The sequence below is a fragment of the Mesocricetus auratus genome, unplaced genomic scaffold (assembly GCF_017639785.1).
Source record: "Mesocricetus auratus isolate SY011 unplaced genomic scaffold, BCM_Maur_2.0 Super-Scaffold_4256, whole genome shotgun sequence".
Lineage (NCBI taxonomy): Eukaryota > Metazoa > Chordata > Mammalia > Rodentia > Cricetidae > Mesocricetus > Mesocricetus auratus.
In genome coordinates this window covers 11,066,898-11,083,873 of record NW_024429182.1, presented here as the reverse complement: position 1 = coordinate 11,083,873, position 16,976 = coordinate 11,066,898, and the positions used below count along the sequence as shown (strand labels likewise).

General features: G+C 41.7%; 1 protein-coding gene across 7 annotated transcripts in view; it reads right to left on the bottom strand.

Annotated features, from left to right (window-relative positions):
• Positions 1 to 16,976, bottom strand: part of Sorcs1 (sortilin related VPS10 domain containing receptor 1) — a 520,023-nt gene that overhangs the window by 145,170 nt on the left and 357,877 nt on the right. For all 7 annotated transcript variants that reach the window (XM_040743123.1, XM_005063476.4, XM_005063473.4 and 4 more), the window contains exon 6: positions 3,855 to 3,919. In XM_040743123.1, the coding sequence (XP_040599057.1) occupies positions 3,855 to 3,919 (65 nt within the window). The remainder of the gene's footprint in view (positions 1 to 3,854; positions 3,920 to 16,976) is intronic.

Below are 16,976 nucleotides of genomic sequence, written 5' to 3'. Positions count from 1 at the left end.
TAATAGCAAACATGCTGGTTAAAATTGGGAGTTTAAGGCCAGCTTCCCAAATAAATGCATGCTTCACCCGTGGGCTAAGCCATCCACAATGATTAACTGTGCTCAGTTGTTCAGAGTAGGAGGGGGAGAGGAAGGCATCCAGGGGACAGCAAAAGCAAGTATCCGTTTCTGGGGCAAAACATACAACCTGGTAAGTTGTGTTCCAACAGCTGGAAGCAAATCCAAAGGCTAACATAGAGGGCTTGTGGAAGGTGCAAGGTGAGACTAGGCTGAGGTAAGCAAGGGCAGGCACTGTGCTATGCGGAGCTCCAGGAGGCAGCCGGAACTTTTCTCACTGTCAGGAGTGGGGAGTCCGGCCGGGCGGTGGTGGCGCACGCCTTTAATCCCAGCACTCGGGAGGCAGAGGCAGGAGGATCTCTGTGAGTTCGAGGCTGGGCTGGTCCGACAGCCTCCAAAACAATACAGAGAAACCCTGTCTCGAAAAACCAAAAAAAAAAAAAAAAAAAAAAAAAAAAGTGTGGGGAGTCCGTAAGACCTTTGGAGCAGTTGGGTGTCTGCCTTTGCTCAGGAAAAGATTTTCTCCTATACTGTGTGGCAAAACTGAACCTCGAGTCCAAGATAATATCACCTGCTGCAGGGAAAAAGAAGGCTCCATGAGAGCAAGAATGCCCAGCTGAGGGAGAAAGACGCTCCAACTGCTAAGGCCCCGTGTGTCAGGTGCACCGCTGGGCATATCACACATGCCAACCCTGCTTGAATAGACAGCGGTAAGGCAGGGACCCAGCTCTGTTCTCCCAGTGACCATGTCCGAGAAGATACACATGTTCCAAAGGGAAAGTGAAATCTCTAGAGAGGAAACATCCCATAAAGTTTTCAAACGATATTGCTGGAAGATGCATGGCTTCTGGGATTTGGGTTCCACGGGCTGTCGGGTCAGCCCAGCCTCGAACTCACAGAGATCCGCCTGCCTCTGCCTCCCGAGTGCTGGGATTAAAGGCGTACGCCACCACTGCCCCGCCAGAACCCACATTTTAACAAGCTGTGCATGGGTAGTTTCAGATTTGTAATCGTAGTGCCGGGAGATGGTGATGTGTAGATCCCTGGGCTTTGTGGACAGCTGGCTGAGCCTACTTGAGCCCTTCCAGGACAGTGGGAGACTTTGTCTCATTAAAAAGTATGCGCGTGTGGGGGGTGTAAAGATGGCTCAACAGTGCAGATCATTGTTTACTCTTGCAAAGGACCTTGCTTTGGTTCCAGGAACCCACGTTGCAGCTGTCTTAGTTGGAGTCACTGGTGCTGTGTTGAAACACCAGGACCAAAAGCAACATGGGGAGCAAAGGATTATTTCACTCACAGGTTCATGTAACCCTGATCATCAAAAGCAGTAAGGGCAGGAACTGAAACAGGGGAGGAACCTGGAGCCAGGAACTGATGCAGATGCCTTGGAAGGGTGCTGCCTACTGTCCTGCTTTCCCTAACTTGCTCAGCCTGCTTTCTTATACAACCAGGACCACGGACCTAGGGATGGCTACACCCTAGGTCAATGGACTGGGCTTTCCTCCATCAATTACTAATTAAAAATTGTCCTACAGTCTTGCCACAGCCTGATCTCGTGGAGATATTTTCTCAACTGAGGTTCCCTCCTCTCTGATTATTCTAGCTTGTGTCAAGTTGGCATAAAAGTAGCCAGTACAACTGACCCCTTGACATATGAGTGCATCATTTTCATTTAGAACCTTCCCTTTCTCATTTATCTACAAGATAGTACATTAATATTAATATCACAACATAAAGCATAAGTAGCCCTAAAAGTCCAACAGTCTTTACAAATTCAAGCACTTTAAATTCTCAGCATCTTTAATACAAACCAATCTCATCAAAAATCCAAAATCACATTTAAAAGTTCAGTCTTTCAGCTGTGGGACCCTGTAAAATTCAAAATTGGGTTAAGTACTTTCTTCATGTGGGAAGAACCAGGACACAATCACAATGTGGACAAAGCAAAACCAAACTCCAACAGTGCAAATAACTCAATGTCCAATTATCTGCGATTCAATCACGACCTTCTTGGCTCCTCCAAGGGGCTTGGGTCTTTCTCCAGCTCTGCCCAGTGTAGCACATACAAATTGCCTATTAAGCTCAGGCTGGCTTTGCTCTATGACTGCTGCTGTTCTTGGAGGTACTGGCATCTCCCAAACTGTGGGGGTCTCTTACTGCAGCTAGGCTGAACTTTCACCAATAGTCACTCCTGGCTCTCTTCAGCGACTCCAACTCTGCCATGCAATGCCAACCGTCCGATGCTCTCTATGACCCCTTCATGGCTTCACAGTCAGTACCACTTGGGTGACTCTTATGTTGCCAAGTGAAGCTGCCAGAGTGAGATACAACCTGGGCTGCTTCTGGAACACAGGCTCTATGTGCTAACCCTGAGGGGACCCTTCACAGAAGACTTCAACTTAATTGTGCTGATCTCTTCTTAATCACAACTGATTCTTCTGGCCCAGCTGAGCAGCATCCATCATCTCAGCAAAGAAAAGGTTTTACTTTAGTAGATTTGGTGTCTTCTTAATCATAGTTACTTCTTTTGCTCCAGCTGACCCGATACCACAGATTCTTCACAGCAAAGGCCTGGTAGGGCCATTGATTCCCTCTGAAACTTCACAAACCAGGCCTCCATTATCTGTACTGTTCTCAATGATCTTATCTTCCACACTCCTATGGAAATACCACTGAACTTTCAAAACTCAAGGACTTTTCTAGCCCAAAATTCAGAAGTATTTCCACATGCTCCAAAAAAACACATGGTAAAGTCTGTCACTGCAATACCCCACTATCCTGCTACCAGTTTGTCTTAGTTTGGGTTACTAGTGTTATGATGAAATGCCATGACCAAAGCAACATGGGCAAGAAAGGGTTTATTTCACTCCAAGTTCCATATAAGAACCTGTCACCAAAAGCAGTGAGTGCAGGAATTCACAGAGGGCAGGTATCTGGAGGCAGGCTGATAAAGAGGCCACAGAGGATGCTGCTTACTGTCTTTTCCTCATGGCTTGCTCTGCTGCTTTCTTAGCTCTCAGACCACCAGCCCAAGGATGACTACATCCACAATGGAAGGATCCCCAAAAAATCACTAATTAAGAAAATGTCCTACAAGCTTGCCACAAACTGATCTTACGGAAACATTTTCTCAATTGAGGTTCCCTCTTCTCTGATTCCTCTAGCTTGTGTCAAATTGACACAAAGCTGGCCAGTTCGATAGTACACAGCCATTCTTAACTCCAGGGGATCCAATGCTTCATCCTGACCTCCATATGTGCCAGGCACAGACACGACACACATATATTCACGCAGGCAGAGCGCTCATACACATAAGACAAATCTTTTGACTGCAAATAAAAAAGGTGAATAGCAGCCGGGCGTTGGTGGCGCATGCCTTTAATCCCAGCACTCGGGAGGCAGAGTCAGGTGGATCTCTGTGAGTTCGAGACCAGCCTGGTCTACCGAGCAAGTTCCAGGACAGCCTCCAAAACAATACAGAGAAACCCTGCCTCAAAAAAAAAAAAAAAGAAAGAAAGAAAAGAAAAGGTGAATAGCAATGAGTAGCCTCTGTGTCCGCATGCATTCCACTCTGTCCCCAGGGGAATCTAGAGTATTAGAAATCTCTATCAGGGCATAATCTATTTAAATTCATGTGTTTATAAAAATTATTAAGCAAATCCTGGATTGTTAGACACAGGAAATGTCTACATCACCAAATGACCCGAATGATCACTGCTATGGCTATAGACTTGGTTAAGGACCAAATGACAGAACTAATACCACTAGGAACATCACGACACAGTTGATTTACTTACGTCCGTCTATGGTCCTGGCCTCGAGATGCACAAGGTCTGGTTCTTTGTTTGACCCCATCACAGACCTAAAAAAGTGGAGAGACATAAAAAGGAACACTTGGCATTAATAATTCATATACCTCCATGAAGCTCACAGACTATTAATGCCCACAGGTTTCTAAGAAGATCACAACCATAGGAACATATCCACTCCATTTATGTACAGAGTGTGACAATAAAATTTCCACTCAGTCAATAAAGAACTTGCTTCTGAAAAAAAATCCACTCGGAATGAAAACAACAACAATGCATCCTTTATTTGACCAAGGCCAGGCTGAACTCTGGTGAGGATGCTATGTGTCCTGTATCTCAGACATAGAAGTATGCCCTACATGAAGAATGCAGGCACCTTTATCATCATTTCACCGACTGCACAGTAGACTTGATGGGCAGGGAGATGTCAGACATCCTGCTTAGGTAGCTGGTGTGCACGGGGATTCACAGAGCAAACTGATCTAATTAAAGTTGTCACTTGAAATTTACAAAACCTATGAACTTTTGTTCACATCATGTGTCACAACCAGTTCAAAAACAATGGTAACAGAGTAAGCAACCTGTTGGACCAATGTAACTTAGAAGAAATGTAGATTCATCTCAGATTCTAATATGTCCTAAATCCACATAATGATATAAAAAGAAAACCTATTTTATACTCCTCAAACACCATACTGAATAGAAAGGATTATTCTGTTATATAAGCGTGACATGAAATCGCCTTAGGCCCAGAATTTTTATAGACCGGGGGTCACTTGAGCGTAAGTGGATTTGTGCTTCATTTTACCAGGATTCAAAGAAATTTAATTGGTTCACTTTCTATGAAGAAAAGAGTCATACACTGTACTGCAGTGTGCCCCCCAAGTCATTCAACCCAGCACCCTTGAAGATGCAGAGTTCAAAAGTGCACATCCCTTCAGGACTTCCCAGGGAGCCTCAGACTGCAGACACCAGGCCGCATCTCACTTTCACCGCCTCAGCTTCAGACACACTGAAAGACTTTGCTAAGGCTAAAGTGCCTCACCCGTCACACCCTCCTCTGTGAGTGTCTCAGAGTTTCTGCTGGCAGTGTAGAATGCTCTGCTCCAGCGTCACTGTAGACTTTTCAAAGACACGACTGAAAAGTCACTTCTGCTAAATATAACCTACTTACAACAATGATAGCATTTCATGTGAACAAATATTTATTTTTATGTAAATCCCCTAAAATACGGCTCATGTTTTCTCATGAATAAATTGTGTGTTTCCCCAAATGTGAGAATAGCTCATATTCTTTCCTTTTTTTCTTCCTTGTCCCCAACTTTTCTTTTCATTCCACAATTTGCAATTTTACTATTGTAGGACAAATAATTATGGGGTAAATACTTAAGTCAGAGCTAGCCAGTAAGAAACAAGCAAGGCCAACAGCTTCATAATTAATACAGTGTCTTGTGTGTTATTTGGGGACTACAACACGGCAGAGCCCAGGTGACTGGCAGGGGGGGATAAACCAAAGCGGCAGACAAGAAAAAGGCTTCTCTCTATGGGGGACAAGGAAGAAAGAAGGAAAGAATATGATTAGAAGAGGGAAGGAAAGGGAGAAAGAAGTACAAAGATCTACAGATTCCTTGAAAGAAGTAAATTAATCAGTGTCTTGGGGCATTCTCAGAACTCCTTTTACTTCAATTCATTTTCCCAACTCAGAGAGTCTGAGACCTCATTAGCTCAGCTGTTCTTCATTTTTATAAAAGCAGTCTCCTTATGGGCCTATTACCATCACTGTCAGTAAGATTTCTCTGATTGACACATGGCCTGCAATTCAAAATCTATATTCTAAACATTAAATCCTGCTTTCTTCTTCTCCCAGGAAGCAGACATTTCCTAATAAGGCTTTTATCATTTCACTCAAGGAAACCTTGTAACATGAATTCGAACATTTTGCATCACTAGAAATAGCTTGAACAAATGCAGAAGGTGACCCCTCTAACACCATTTTAGTTACATATTATGGGGACTGCTGCTCCATAAGCGTGGCTCTCCATCTTTCAACACTGAGATGTTGCACACATCCACAGGCGGCAACCTCTTCAGAGAAGAACTCAACTTATGAGCATTAAGAATGACAATGGTTCTTTCCTGTTTCCCAGACTCTCTGTCAGTGGAAGTGCAGACTGGCACTCTCCTGATCCATGTTTAAAATCCATATATGAGGGAGTACATACCGTGTTTGTCTTTTTGTGACTGGGTTACCTCACTCAGGATGGTTTCTTCCAGTGCTATCCATTTACCTGCGAATTTCAAGACTCCATTGTTTTTTTTCTGCTGAGTAATACTCCATTGTGTAAATGTACCACATTTTCTCTATCCACTGTTCAGTTGAGGGGCAACTAGATTGCTTCCAGGTTCTGGCTATTACAAATAATGCTGCTATGAACACAGTGGAGCAGATGCCCTTGTTGTATGAATTTGCCTCCTTTGGATATATGCCTAAGAGTGGAATTGCTGGGTCTTGTGGTAGATTGATTCCCATTTTCCTGAGGAATCTCCATACTGCTTTCCAAAGTGGCTGTACGAGTTGGCACTCCCACCAGCAGTGGAGGAGTGTTCCCCTCTCTCCACATCCTCTCCAGCATAAATTGTCTTCGGTGTTTTTGATTTTAGCCATTCTGACAGGAGTAAGATGGTATCTCAGAGTTGTTTTGATTTGCATTTCCCTGATGGCTAAGGATGTTGAACACTTTCTTAAGTGTCTCTTGGCCATTTTAGCCTCCTCTATTGAGAATTCTTTGTTTAGTTCTGTACCCCACCTTTTGATTGGATGCTTTGGTGTTTTGGAGACTTGCTTCTTGAGTTCTTTGTAAATTTTGGAGATGAGCCCTCTGTCAGATGTGGGGTCAGTGAATACCTTTATACATGGTACCTAAGAGAAGAGAAGTGAGGCAAGATCCTCTGAACAGATGGGGAACAAGGCGAGGGGTGGGGGGAGGGGGACCTGGGAAATAGAGAGGGGGAGAAGTGGAAGAGAGAGTAGGACATGGAGGAACAGGAAGGTCAACTGGGGGGGTAGGATAGGGGGAAGAGGGAATCATAGGTTAGAAGGCAGATCAGGCACCATTGTGACCTCTAGTGATCTAAACAGATGACACCAATTGGCAAGCTAAGCAATAGTGTAGAGACCACCTCGAATGCTTCTTCCTGATAGTGAACTTGATGTCTATAACCATCCTGGAGCCTTCATCCAGTGACTGATGGAAGCAGAGGCAAACACCCACAGTTAAATACTGACAGCACCCAAGGAACCCAGCGACAGAGAGAGAGGAGCAATGAGCAAATTGACAAAGAATGGGCTGGCAAAACCAGCAGAGACAGCTGATCCGAACAGGGGAGAGCTCTTGGACCCCAGACCGACAGCTGGGAGGCCAGCATGGGACTGATCCAGACCCCCTGAATGTGAGATTCAATGAGGAGGCCTGTGTCCGAGAATGTGGCAAGGGTGTCGGGGATTGATGACACAGACCCGAAGGCTCCTCAAGAAGGCTCTCCTTTATTCCTACTCTGGCTGGTTATTATATACCCTGACACCAGACCTAACTTCCTTAATAAATGAGTCTGCAGCACGCTCTGCTACTCACTGACTCCTAGTTCCTGCATCTTCTCACCCCCTTCCCAGAGGAGTGTCTGAGCAGGGTCACCTTATATATGCATCTAACAAACACAGCATTGGGTTGAAGAAAAGAGCACACAGAAAGCCCTGTGGCAAGGCCAATCTAGGCTAAATGGCCAAGATCAAATATCCCAGTATATTGAGGTAGCTGACTGCTACATAGTGGTAGTGGAAGCACATCCCATTTAAACAGAAGTAGCAAATGCAGGGCTAATCTGAGGTCACAAAGGGAGTCATCCACTTGGGCCATCTATTAGTGAGTCAAGAGACTTAGGGTTTCCAAAGAAGAATAAATATATGATGAAATGTTGTTAGACATTATCATGAAGTACAGTGCAATGCTAAGGCTTTGCATTTGACTCTTAGATGGCATGGAATACAGCTAAAGAAGTATGGCTGAGTAGGACAGCACTTGACTAATGGGTGCGACCCTCTGCATTGAGAACAAATGGGATAAATAAAATATATAATCACTCAGATGGACGGATGGCATTCCCCGCCTGCGTGTGGACCTCGGGGGAAACTGAAGTGGAAGTTTACTGACCATTCTCGAGGTGTCCTACTGATAAAATCACCATCAAGCCTGAAGTAGCCTAGCACCTGGGTGCTTCTGGCATCCCGAGTTGGTTTTCCCATTGAGAGCTATTTTAGCAATAAAACTTGAGGATAACCAGAGCCAAGAATATGACGAAAACTAAATCCAGCCTGACATGGTACACCATGAATCCTAGTAGTGCGATGCCAGCCCTGTGAAATACAATCAGCCCAATGCAGCCTTTGTAGACAGTTTCTACAGAGGAATTCAGAAATGTCACTAGTTTATCATTTTCCTAGCATTTTGTCTGAGTTTATCCCATTTTATATAGTGCTCAATAAATGCAGCAGAGCCACAAAATGTCCTGGAGTAGATTACTGCGGAGCAAGTATTAAAAAATAAATAATGTGACAGGATAGCACCTACTTATTCAGATTTAGAAATGCAGTTACAGCATCCTGGGGCCCGGGATCTTCAAAGGGACCTCTCCATAAACACTGCCTGGGAAGCAAGCAATCCTGTCTACTACGGAGGCAGAGGTGTGCCTACCAGATATCAGCAGCTGGATTCCCTGATTCCCTTCTATACAGCCATGGTTGGTTCTTCACATGCCATGATAGTTAGCTTCTAGAGCAAACATCATCAGAAAAAGACTGGCTACAGCCACAACTTTTACTGTGTAACAGGGCAGCTTAGCCTGAGGTCTCATCTGCTGTGGAACCAGGAGAAACAAGCTGTGTGAAAGCGAGGATGCTTTACCTCGCTTTTTTTTTAACCCCTCTCTCTCTCTTTATCCAGAGAGACATGCTTTCTTCTTGTTTCTTCAGTCCATAAGTCCATACCTCACTCTGCCACACTGTTTTGCCAATAACAAACCTACCTCCTATGAACAAGTAGAGAAGCCAATATGTAGACAGGATAAATGAAAATGATTGTTTTCAGTGTGTAATGACCTACTGAGAAATCAGCTTGGGGACCAACCTTAAGCTTCCCAAGTGAAGTCTGTGAAGTCTGCATCTTGTCATCCATATTCCTCAAGCCAAAAGCCTATTTATTTACACAGAGGTTGTTTTACATAAATTGTGCGTGTGTGTGTGTGTGTGTGTGTGTGTGTGTGTAGAAAAACAAAGTGAGGAATGGGGGTCCGATGAAGAGTGAGGAATTCATTCAGCTTAGAATGGTAATGACAAGGCAAAGATATTCGTTGTACAAACTGCTTTTGTAGAAGTAAAGCTTTTAGCGTAAATATTAATGTTTGAAGCAAGCAACTTGCTTTGAGAGTCCAGCCTCCTTCTGTGTGTCTTGGCTTTATACAACATTACATAACTGAAGGTAGAGGGCACAGAAAAATGGCAAAATTGAAAGGTTTCTTAATGAAGAACAACCAAAAACCAATTCAAATGTGAGGTGGGTCTCGGGTGTTTTGGAAAGCACTCACTAGTGAGGCATCAGGCAGGTTCACTGCTGGCTTTCTGAATGTACAAGACACACACTTCATACAGGTTCACTGCTGGCTTTCTGAATGTACAAGACACACACTTCATACAGGTTCACTCCTGGCTTTCTGAATGCACAAGACACACACTTCACAGTGGGCAAGCCATTACTGCAACAATGCCAGTGAATGGCCCTTCCAACACCTCAGCTTAGGTTCCAGATTACAGCCTACTGGAGTCACAGTGTCTTTATGCTCTCTGCTCTGATAGAAATACAATGGTGTGCTTCCAGAAAACAAAGGCATCTTTTTACTACCGCTCCTTGACATGCAAGTATTAACGTATTTTTGGATTGAATTATATTAAGTTATTGATTTTAAATTTCCATTTAAGTTGCTGACAAGAATTCCAAGAACAATAGCAGGAATATTAGATAAATTTTGGCTTGGGATTAGAAAAAAATACGGCCAATTGTTTTCAAGTGACCAGAAATACACTTGTTACATTTTGTATTACAAATCCATGTGAAGTATGGCTTTCAGCATGAATAATTATGAAATTAAAATATGCATTAGTTCTGAAAAACACTGATGCTGTTCTGTCTAGAAGTATCAAATACTCAGTGAAGACTTAAATAAGCACATTCAACATTAGAACATATTTTTCTCTTTCGTCTTTAATAAATGTTCAAATTACATATGTCTCCCCTCAAATTGCTTCAATGTAAATTCCTTTATTATTATAGATACATATTTGCTTTCTATACCTATTTTACAAACTGACATAACCAGAGTCATGTAAATATTTCTTGGTCAAATAGTGGATCAGGTTTAATGTCTACTCTAGGGACTCTCTTGAGTGGTTATACACATGCCAGGACAAACCTAGCTGCTATACTTACATCCATTGTCTTCTATATGCTTTTTAAGTCTTTACTAATACTTCCTGTATCCTTTATATTTCCCACTTTCCTACTCTTCTTTGTCTCTGTCGTTTCCCAAATGTGTGTGGAATAGACAGGAGTATGAGAGTATATGTACCATGTACCAGGTCAATGCAGCTGGTCCCAGATAAAAAACATAGGGCAAGGAGATACAGAAGAAAGATTTTAAATGGACAACACATCTAACTCCTTAAGAAGAGTCATGAGGCCAGGGAGATTGAGAGATATAAATACAACATAACCAGTGAGCATAGTTAAAGAAGAGCTTTGTGTTGTTCTGTTAACATTTTTTTAAATCATTTTAAAACTTTACTGGTATCATTCTCTTTATATTTTTAGCTACATTTTAATTCTGCCTAATAATATATCTAGGAGACACTTTCTTATCTGCTCATAAAACTAACTGGGTAAACCTCTAAGTACTTTATTACGACCTATTAAATGAAAATCTCCAATTTACTGAGCTATTGTCTATTAATGGACCCTGATGGGGAAGTCCTGTGTAAATGTCAATAAAGCACTGTTGGACAATAGGGAAGCAAGATAGGTGGGACTAGGAGTCAAGGAGGATTCTGGGAAAGAGAGGCAGAGGCAGACATCATGTAGCCACCATAGAAGTAAGAGGTCCGGACCCTTTCTCCGGTAAGAGAAATACTTAGATGGGTTAAGTTAGAGCTAGCCAGTAAGAAACAAGCAAACAGCCAACAGCTTCATAATTAATATAGCATCTTGTGTATTTATTTGGGACTGATGTGGCTCTGGAACCAGGCTGGTGGGAAGGGTGCACTCTACAGGACCCAAAGTAGATATATACATTGATAGGGAAAAATCCACTGGGAAGACACATGAAAGTAATGCCCAGAATCTCTGGGACAGTTCTGGGGTTGGAGTGACAAACAGATTTCCCACGTCTGTGAATGATCATCAAGTGTCAATATGGGAGATATATTTATGCAACACTCTTATAATTATTCTAAGTAAGTGTTAAATATGAATAAAAATAGTAACTTTTTCAGTATAAAAAATGAAGTCTATTTGTAGACCAAGTAAAGATTGATCAGAAATTTCACACATCTCAGATAATAAATGCTGACCATCTTACCACCAGGGCTAGAAGGGTTTGCTAAATCTGTGAACAAATTGTCACCGGAAAAGAATTAGGTGACCTGCCAGGAAGACTGTGTATATTCTGAGCTTGTTCTCAGAGTGAGAGCAGAAGCGAAAGGTCCAGCTTGGGCAAGAAAGGCCATGCTAACCAAGGAGCAACCAGAAAATGACCCTTGTACTCTCCTTCCTTTCAATCTCTGTGTAGGGATCACAATCTTCACATGAGAGAACACTGACACATTAAGCCATTAAAACGTGGGCACTGATTCTGTTGGAAATAACCTAACCCGTAGGAATTATGTTCCCTGAGAGAACATAACTCTCATGTTTGGAAATGCTTATCTCCAGATAATGTTTGTTTGAAAGCATCAATACAAGGAGAAAAAAGAGTACATACCCAATACATGGTAGTTTTTCAGCTATAAATCATAGATGTGCTAGGTACTTATTTATGGACAGCAGAAAATACACAAAACACAATACATGTAAGACTAAAGAGTAATAAAATATTCAAGTGTCTTCTTTGGACATATCCTCCTTGGGCTGCTGGAGAAGAAGAGTTAGAATTGGGTCCATGCCCTGTGCTCAGGATTCATAGGGATGCTTCAAACTCAGCACCATGTAGAACACAAGGCTGACTCTGAACTGGATTTAATGAAGACCTACTGTGCATTTGGTTAAGTTCTATGCATTAGGGGTTAGATAGTGAGTGGTATGGACAAAAGTCCCTGTATGTCTTGAAATTTGAATGATGAAAACAATGAAATCATATACATGTATATGTGCATGTTTGTGTGTGTATACATAATCATGTATATATACATACAACAATATATATACACATATGCATATATATTATTATAGGTGGCAAGAACATTTCTGAGGGCTAGATTATAGACAAAATATAGAAACCATGAGATTTAACTATATCAGAAAAAAATCAGCCTCTTGTCATAGGCTATGGATCATAGCTGGTGTTTATCTATTAAATGGGAGAGTGATGTCAGATAGGGCAACGAGGCTGTCAGTGGCCTGTTCGTCATCTGTCAACAATTTAGATTAGAATGCATATAGTGTGCTTTCAAAATCCACATATGACACAAATGGGATAAATAATGAAAACCATAAAGACAGTTTCAATTCTGAAAGCAATGTACTTGCCTAGTTAAGAAATGACACAATCAGACCAGAACCTAGGCTTTCTAATTTCGTTATGGTCCCATATACAAGGAGTAAAAGAACAATATTAGTAATAGTTTTTAATAATAAGTGGACTGAGGATACAGGACAATGGTAGAGTGCTTCTCTAACAGTGGAAGGCCCTAATTTCAATCTTCACTACCAATAATAAATTATAAGATTGTGTGAAAAGTACAGAAACTATGATTAGCACCACTATGATCATCGAAGGATTCCTTGGAGATTGAAGGTTAGTTACAGATGAACAAGTCCAGATTTGTCATATTACAGTTTAGGAAGCCAAGACTTCTGAACAACAAATACCTTCTCCTTAAAGGTTGGAACTTTGACAGACAGAGGGCTTAGAGAAGAAGTAAATATGAATAAAGAAAAACATTTCCTTGTTTTGTCATTTAGCATCTCAGAAAAGATAGTGCCATCTTGGGAGGTATATATACTATTCTGTAAAAAGATAAAAAAAATCTAACAACTGAATCTTTGCCTGTCTCCTAGAACAGCAGTTCTCAATCTGTGGGTAGACTCCCCTTTGCGGGGGTCAAACACCTCTTTCACAGGGGTCACCTAAGGCCACAGAAAAACACAAATACTAACATTAGGATTCATAACAGTAGAAAATTACAGTTATGAAGTAGCAATGAAAATAATTTTGTCACTGGGGAGTCACTACAACATGGTGGACTGTATTAAAAGGTCACAACATGAAGGTTAAGAAAAACTGCTCTAAAGTCATGTGTCTGGGAATTAGTACAATACGGTCCTAGGTATATGTTGGAGTTTTGAGAGATTGGAAGCAGCCTTCATACTACCTTCAGTATAGAACTTGAATAAGTCAGATGTGTATGCCTGCAATCAGGCAGATGACCACAGAGAGTCAAGATGTAACACCATGGGGTAAGGGCCCGGAAAGTTTTCTGGTAAGAGAAATACTTAGATTAACAATTATGGGGTAATTACTTAAGTCAGAGCTAGCCAGTAAGAAACAAGCAAGGCAAACAGCTTCATAATTAACACAGCGTCTTGTGTGTAATTTGGGGACTACAACACGGCCGAGCCCAGGCGACTGGCGGGTGATAAACCAAAGCAGCTAACAAGGAAAGGCTTCTCTTTACAGTTGGAGGCTAGCATGGCTGCACAGCAAAACCCTGTATCAAGCAGCAGCAGTGGCAGCACCAACGATTTTCCAACGCAGGGATTCACAGGAACATGGGATCAGGCTGAACTAGGGCAGCGGTGCCAGGGCACCCAGAAAGAGTGGCTCTACCATTCATGCAGCCACCCTTCCATACTTTATTATCCTATCGATATAAGGATGTCTTATGCCTTTACTGTCTGGTACATGAACCTCTGGAATAATGCTCTAAGAAATCATTGCCCAAATTTACCTTAAATGAGAGAAAAACAGATCCAGTTGGTAAGGTCAGGAGGGCAGGAAGAATGGAGTCAGATGAGGCAGGAGGAAACTAGATTTGTCTTTACCGCAGAGACAAAGGTTCCCACAACCTCTAATGCAGCTGCTCTTCTTAGAGCTTTGTTTATGAAGAGTTTATTGAGTTCCGAGCACGAGATGTGAGGGATTTGTCGCCAGGTGAAGGCACTGGCTTTCTTTTGCGAAAAGACTTTAAAGGCCCTGCTAATTTGCTTTCTGAACCTCTATTCACTGCTTGGCAATGGAGGCCAGTGTGAAAATGGGAAATGAGAATCACACCTTTTTGTTTGCCACTTGATTTGTGGCTTGCTTTTAAGTCAATATTTCACCATAGGTGTGGATTCTCAGGCATGCGATTTCACGTTTTAGTGTGACAGGAATAAAGAGCACACAGGAGAAGAACGAGTGAAAAGGAGATATGCAGATGAAAAGATAGGGCCAGAGGAGAGCCGAGACCATGAGGAGGGTGACAGATGGAGAGGAGGCACTGTGTGCTGCCGGCATTCCGAGGAACATGAACTCAACCCCTCCTGGAACGCACTCCCTTTAACACATCATTGTGCTATAGCTGAGTCTGCAGCCATGTGTAGGCATTCCTCTCCTTCCTACATGACTATTGTACCATGTCATTAATGGAACACGCTGTAACAGAACACCAGGCAAACTCCTTGACAACTATTAAGGAATATTCCATGGAAACAGCCTTAATTCATCACAGGGCGCTGGTGGTTTCCAAACCCTTGGTACAGATGCTGCAGCAATGACTAATTTTACAGTGGCATGTTTGATGTCTCTAGTGTTTCTATACTTTCTACAGAAAGTATTATGAAACGACAGAACACTGGATTGTAAAGAATGCACATTTTCCCCAACATAATATTTTTATTAATTATTTAGAAATTTCATACAATACATCCTGATCACACCCGTTTCCCATTCTTCCCAGGTCCAAAGCCCCTTAACATATATAATATCCGTTTTTCTGGTTTATACAAATTACATTGCCAGGAATAACATGTAATAGTATCTATTTCTTGAAATATCAAGAAGTCTATATATCTTCTCAAAGATTGTATCACATTATAGCTTACTAAGTGAAATGAAACTTTTTTGGTTTGATTTTCCTTCTTATTTGTAAGATTAAATACTTTTTTTTTTTTCGAGACAGGGTTTCTCTGTGGTTTTGGAGGCTGTCCTGGAACTAGCTCTTGTAGACCAGGCTGGCCTCGAACTCACAGAGATCCGCCTGCCTCTGCCTCCCAAGTGCTGGGATTAAAGGCGTGCGCCACCAATGCCTGGCGTAAGATTAAATACTTTAATGCCACACACACACACACACACACACACACAAGAGAGAGAGAGAGAGAGAGAGAGAGAGAGAGAGAGAGAGACAGAGAGACAGAGAGACAGAGAGATAACTGAAGACTTCAGGAAGCTAAAAAAGTATGATAGATAAATGTTTTACAGGATTCTGCATTGGAAGAAAGAAGATATCTTTAGGAAAGCCAGAGTAAATCAAAATAAGGTCTCAAGTTGATAGTATATTAAATTCATAACTGTGAACATTGTACCATACCTATGTATATTATGTTAACATTGTTGAACTAGTATATCTGTATATGTGGAAATTCCCTAAAATCCTTTAAAAATATATCTATTTACTTAATTGTCTGAATTGTGTATATGTGTGTGTGTTTGTGTGTGTGCATGTGTGTGTGTCTGTGTGCCTGTGTCTGTGTCTGTGTACCATGTGTGTAGGAAACAGAAGAGGTCAAAAGAAATATTGAATCCCCTTAAACTAAAGTTGGATGTAATTTGACATGTGGGTGTTGGGAACCAATCTTGCTTCCTCTGTAAGAAGGGTAAGTGTTCCTAACTGTCCAGCCATCTCTCTAGCCCTTTCCCTGGTATCTTTGTTATTGTTCTTTAATTCTGAAATTACTTTAAAAAATTAAAGTTTTTTGAAAGGGAAACTACATCCAGAGTTCATAAGAATATATTTAATTATAGAGGAAGTAAATAGGAAAACAAGCTGTGTCTTAGAAACACAGCATTACCACTTGCTATAACTGGGTCATTTTGCCATTCATCTTCTAAAGACAGCAGTAAATGGAAATGCCTGTACGATTTCAGCTCTTGTAAGTTCGTGACTCATGGGTTTCATAATCACAAAAATAATGATGCACTATGCTTTTTGAGTGATAAAGTTGCAGAATTATTATTTTTCTGTAGTGACATTTTGTTTATACTCTTAAGAAATAAAGCTTGTCCAAAGACCAGAGAGAGAAAGGAGCAAGCCACAGCCACACCTCACCTACTCAACTTGCCAGCCAAAAAGAGACCAAATTCCTGTATTCTCCTGCCTTATCCCTTCTTCTCTCTGCTCAGCTATATCACTTCCTGTCTGTCTGCACAGACCTCCAGACCTCTATGGTTAACTAGTTACCAGCTCTCCCTTCTAATCTTCAGACTAGCTTTATTTGTTAGAGCATAAACAAGACATTGCTATACTTTTCCAAGGAGATTTTTTCAAGTGTGTGGTTGTGTGTGTGTGTGTGTGTGTGTGTGTGTGTGTGTGTTTGTGGTTGTGTTGTGTATGTGTGTATCTGCTAATGAGTAGAGGTGTCTGCAGAGACCAGAAGAGGATGTTGGGTTCTCTGAAGCTGATGTGGGTGCTGGGTACTGATCCTCTGCAAAACATTACATACTTTTAAACTCTGAACCATTACTTTGGCCTTATAATAGTGCTTTTTATTGTAAGGCCATTCTTGTATGTAAGTTTCCTTTTTTCGTAGACAA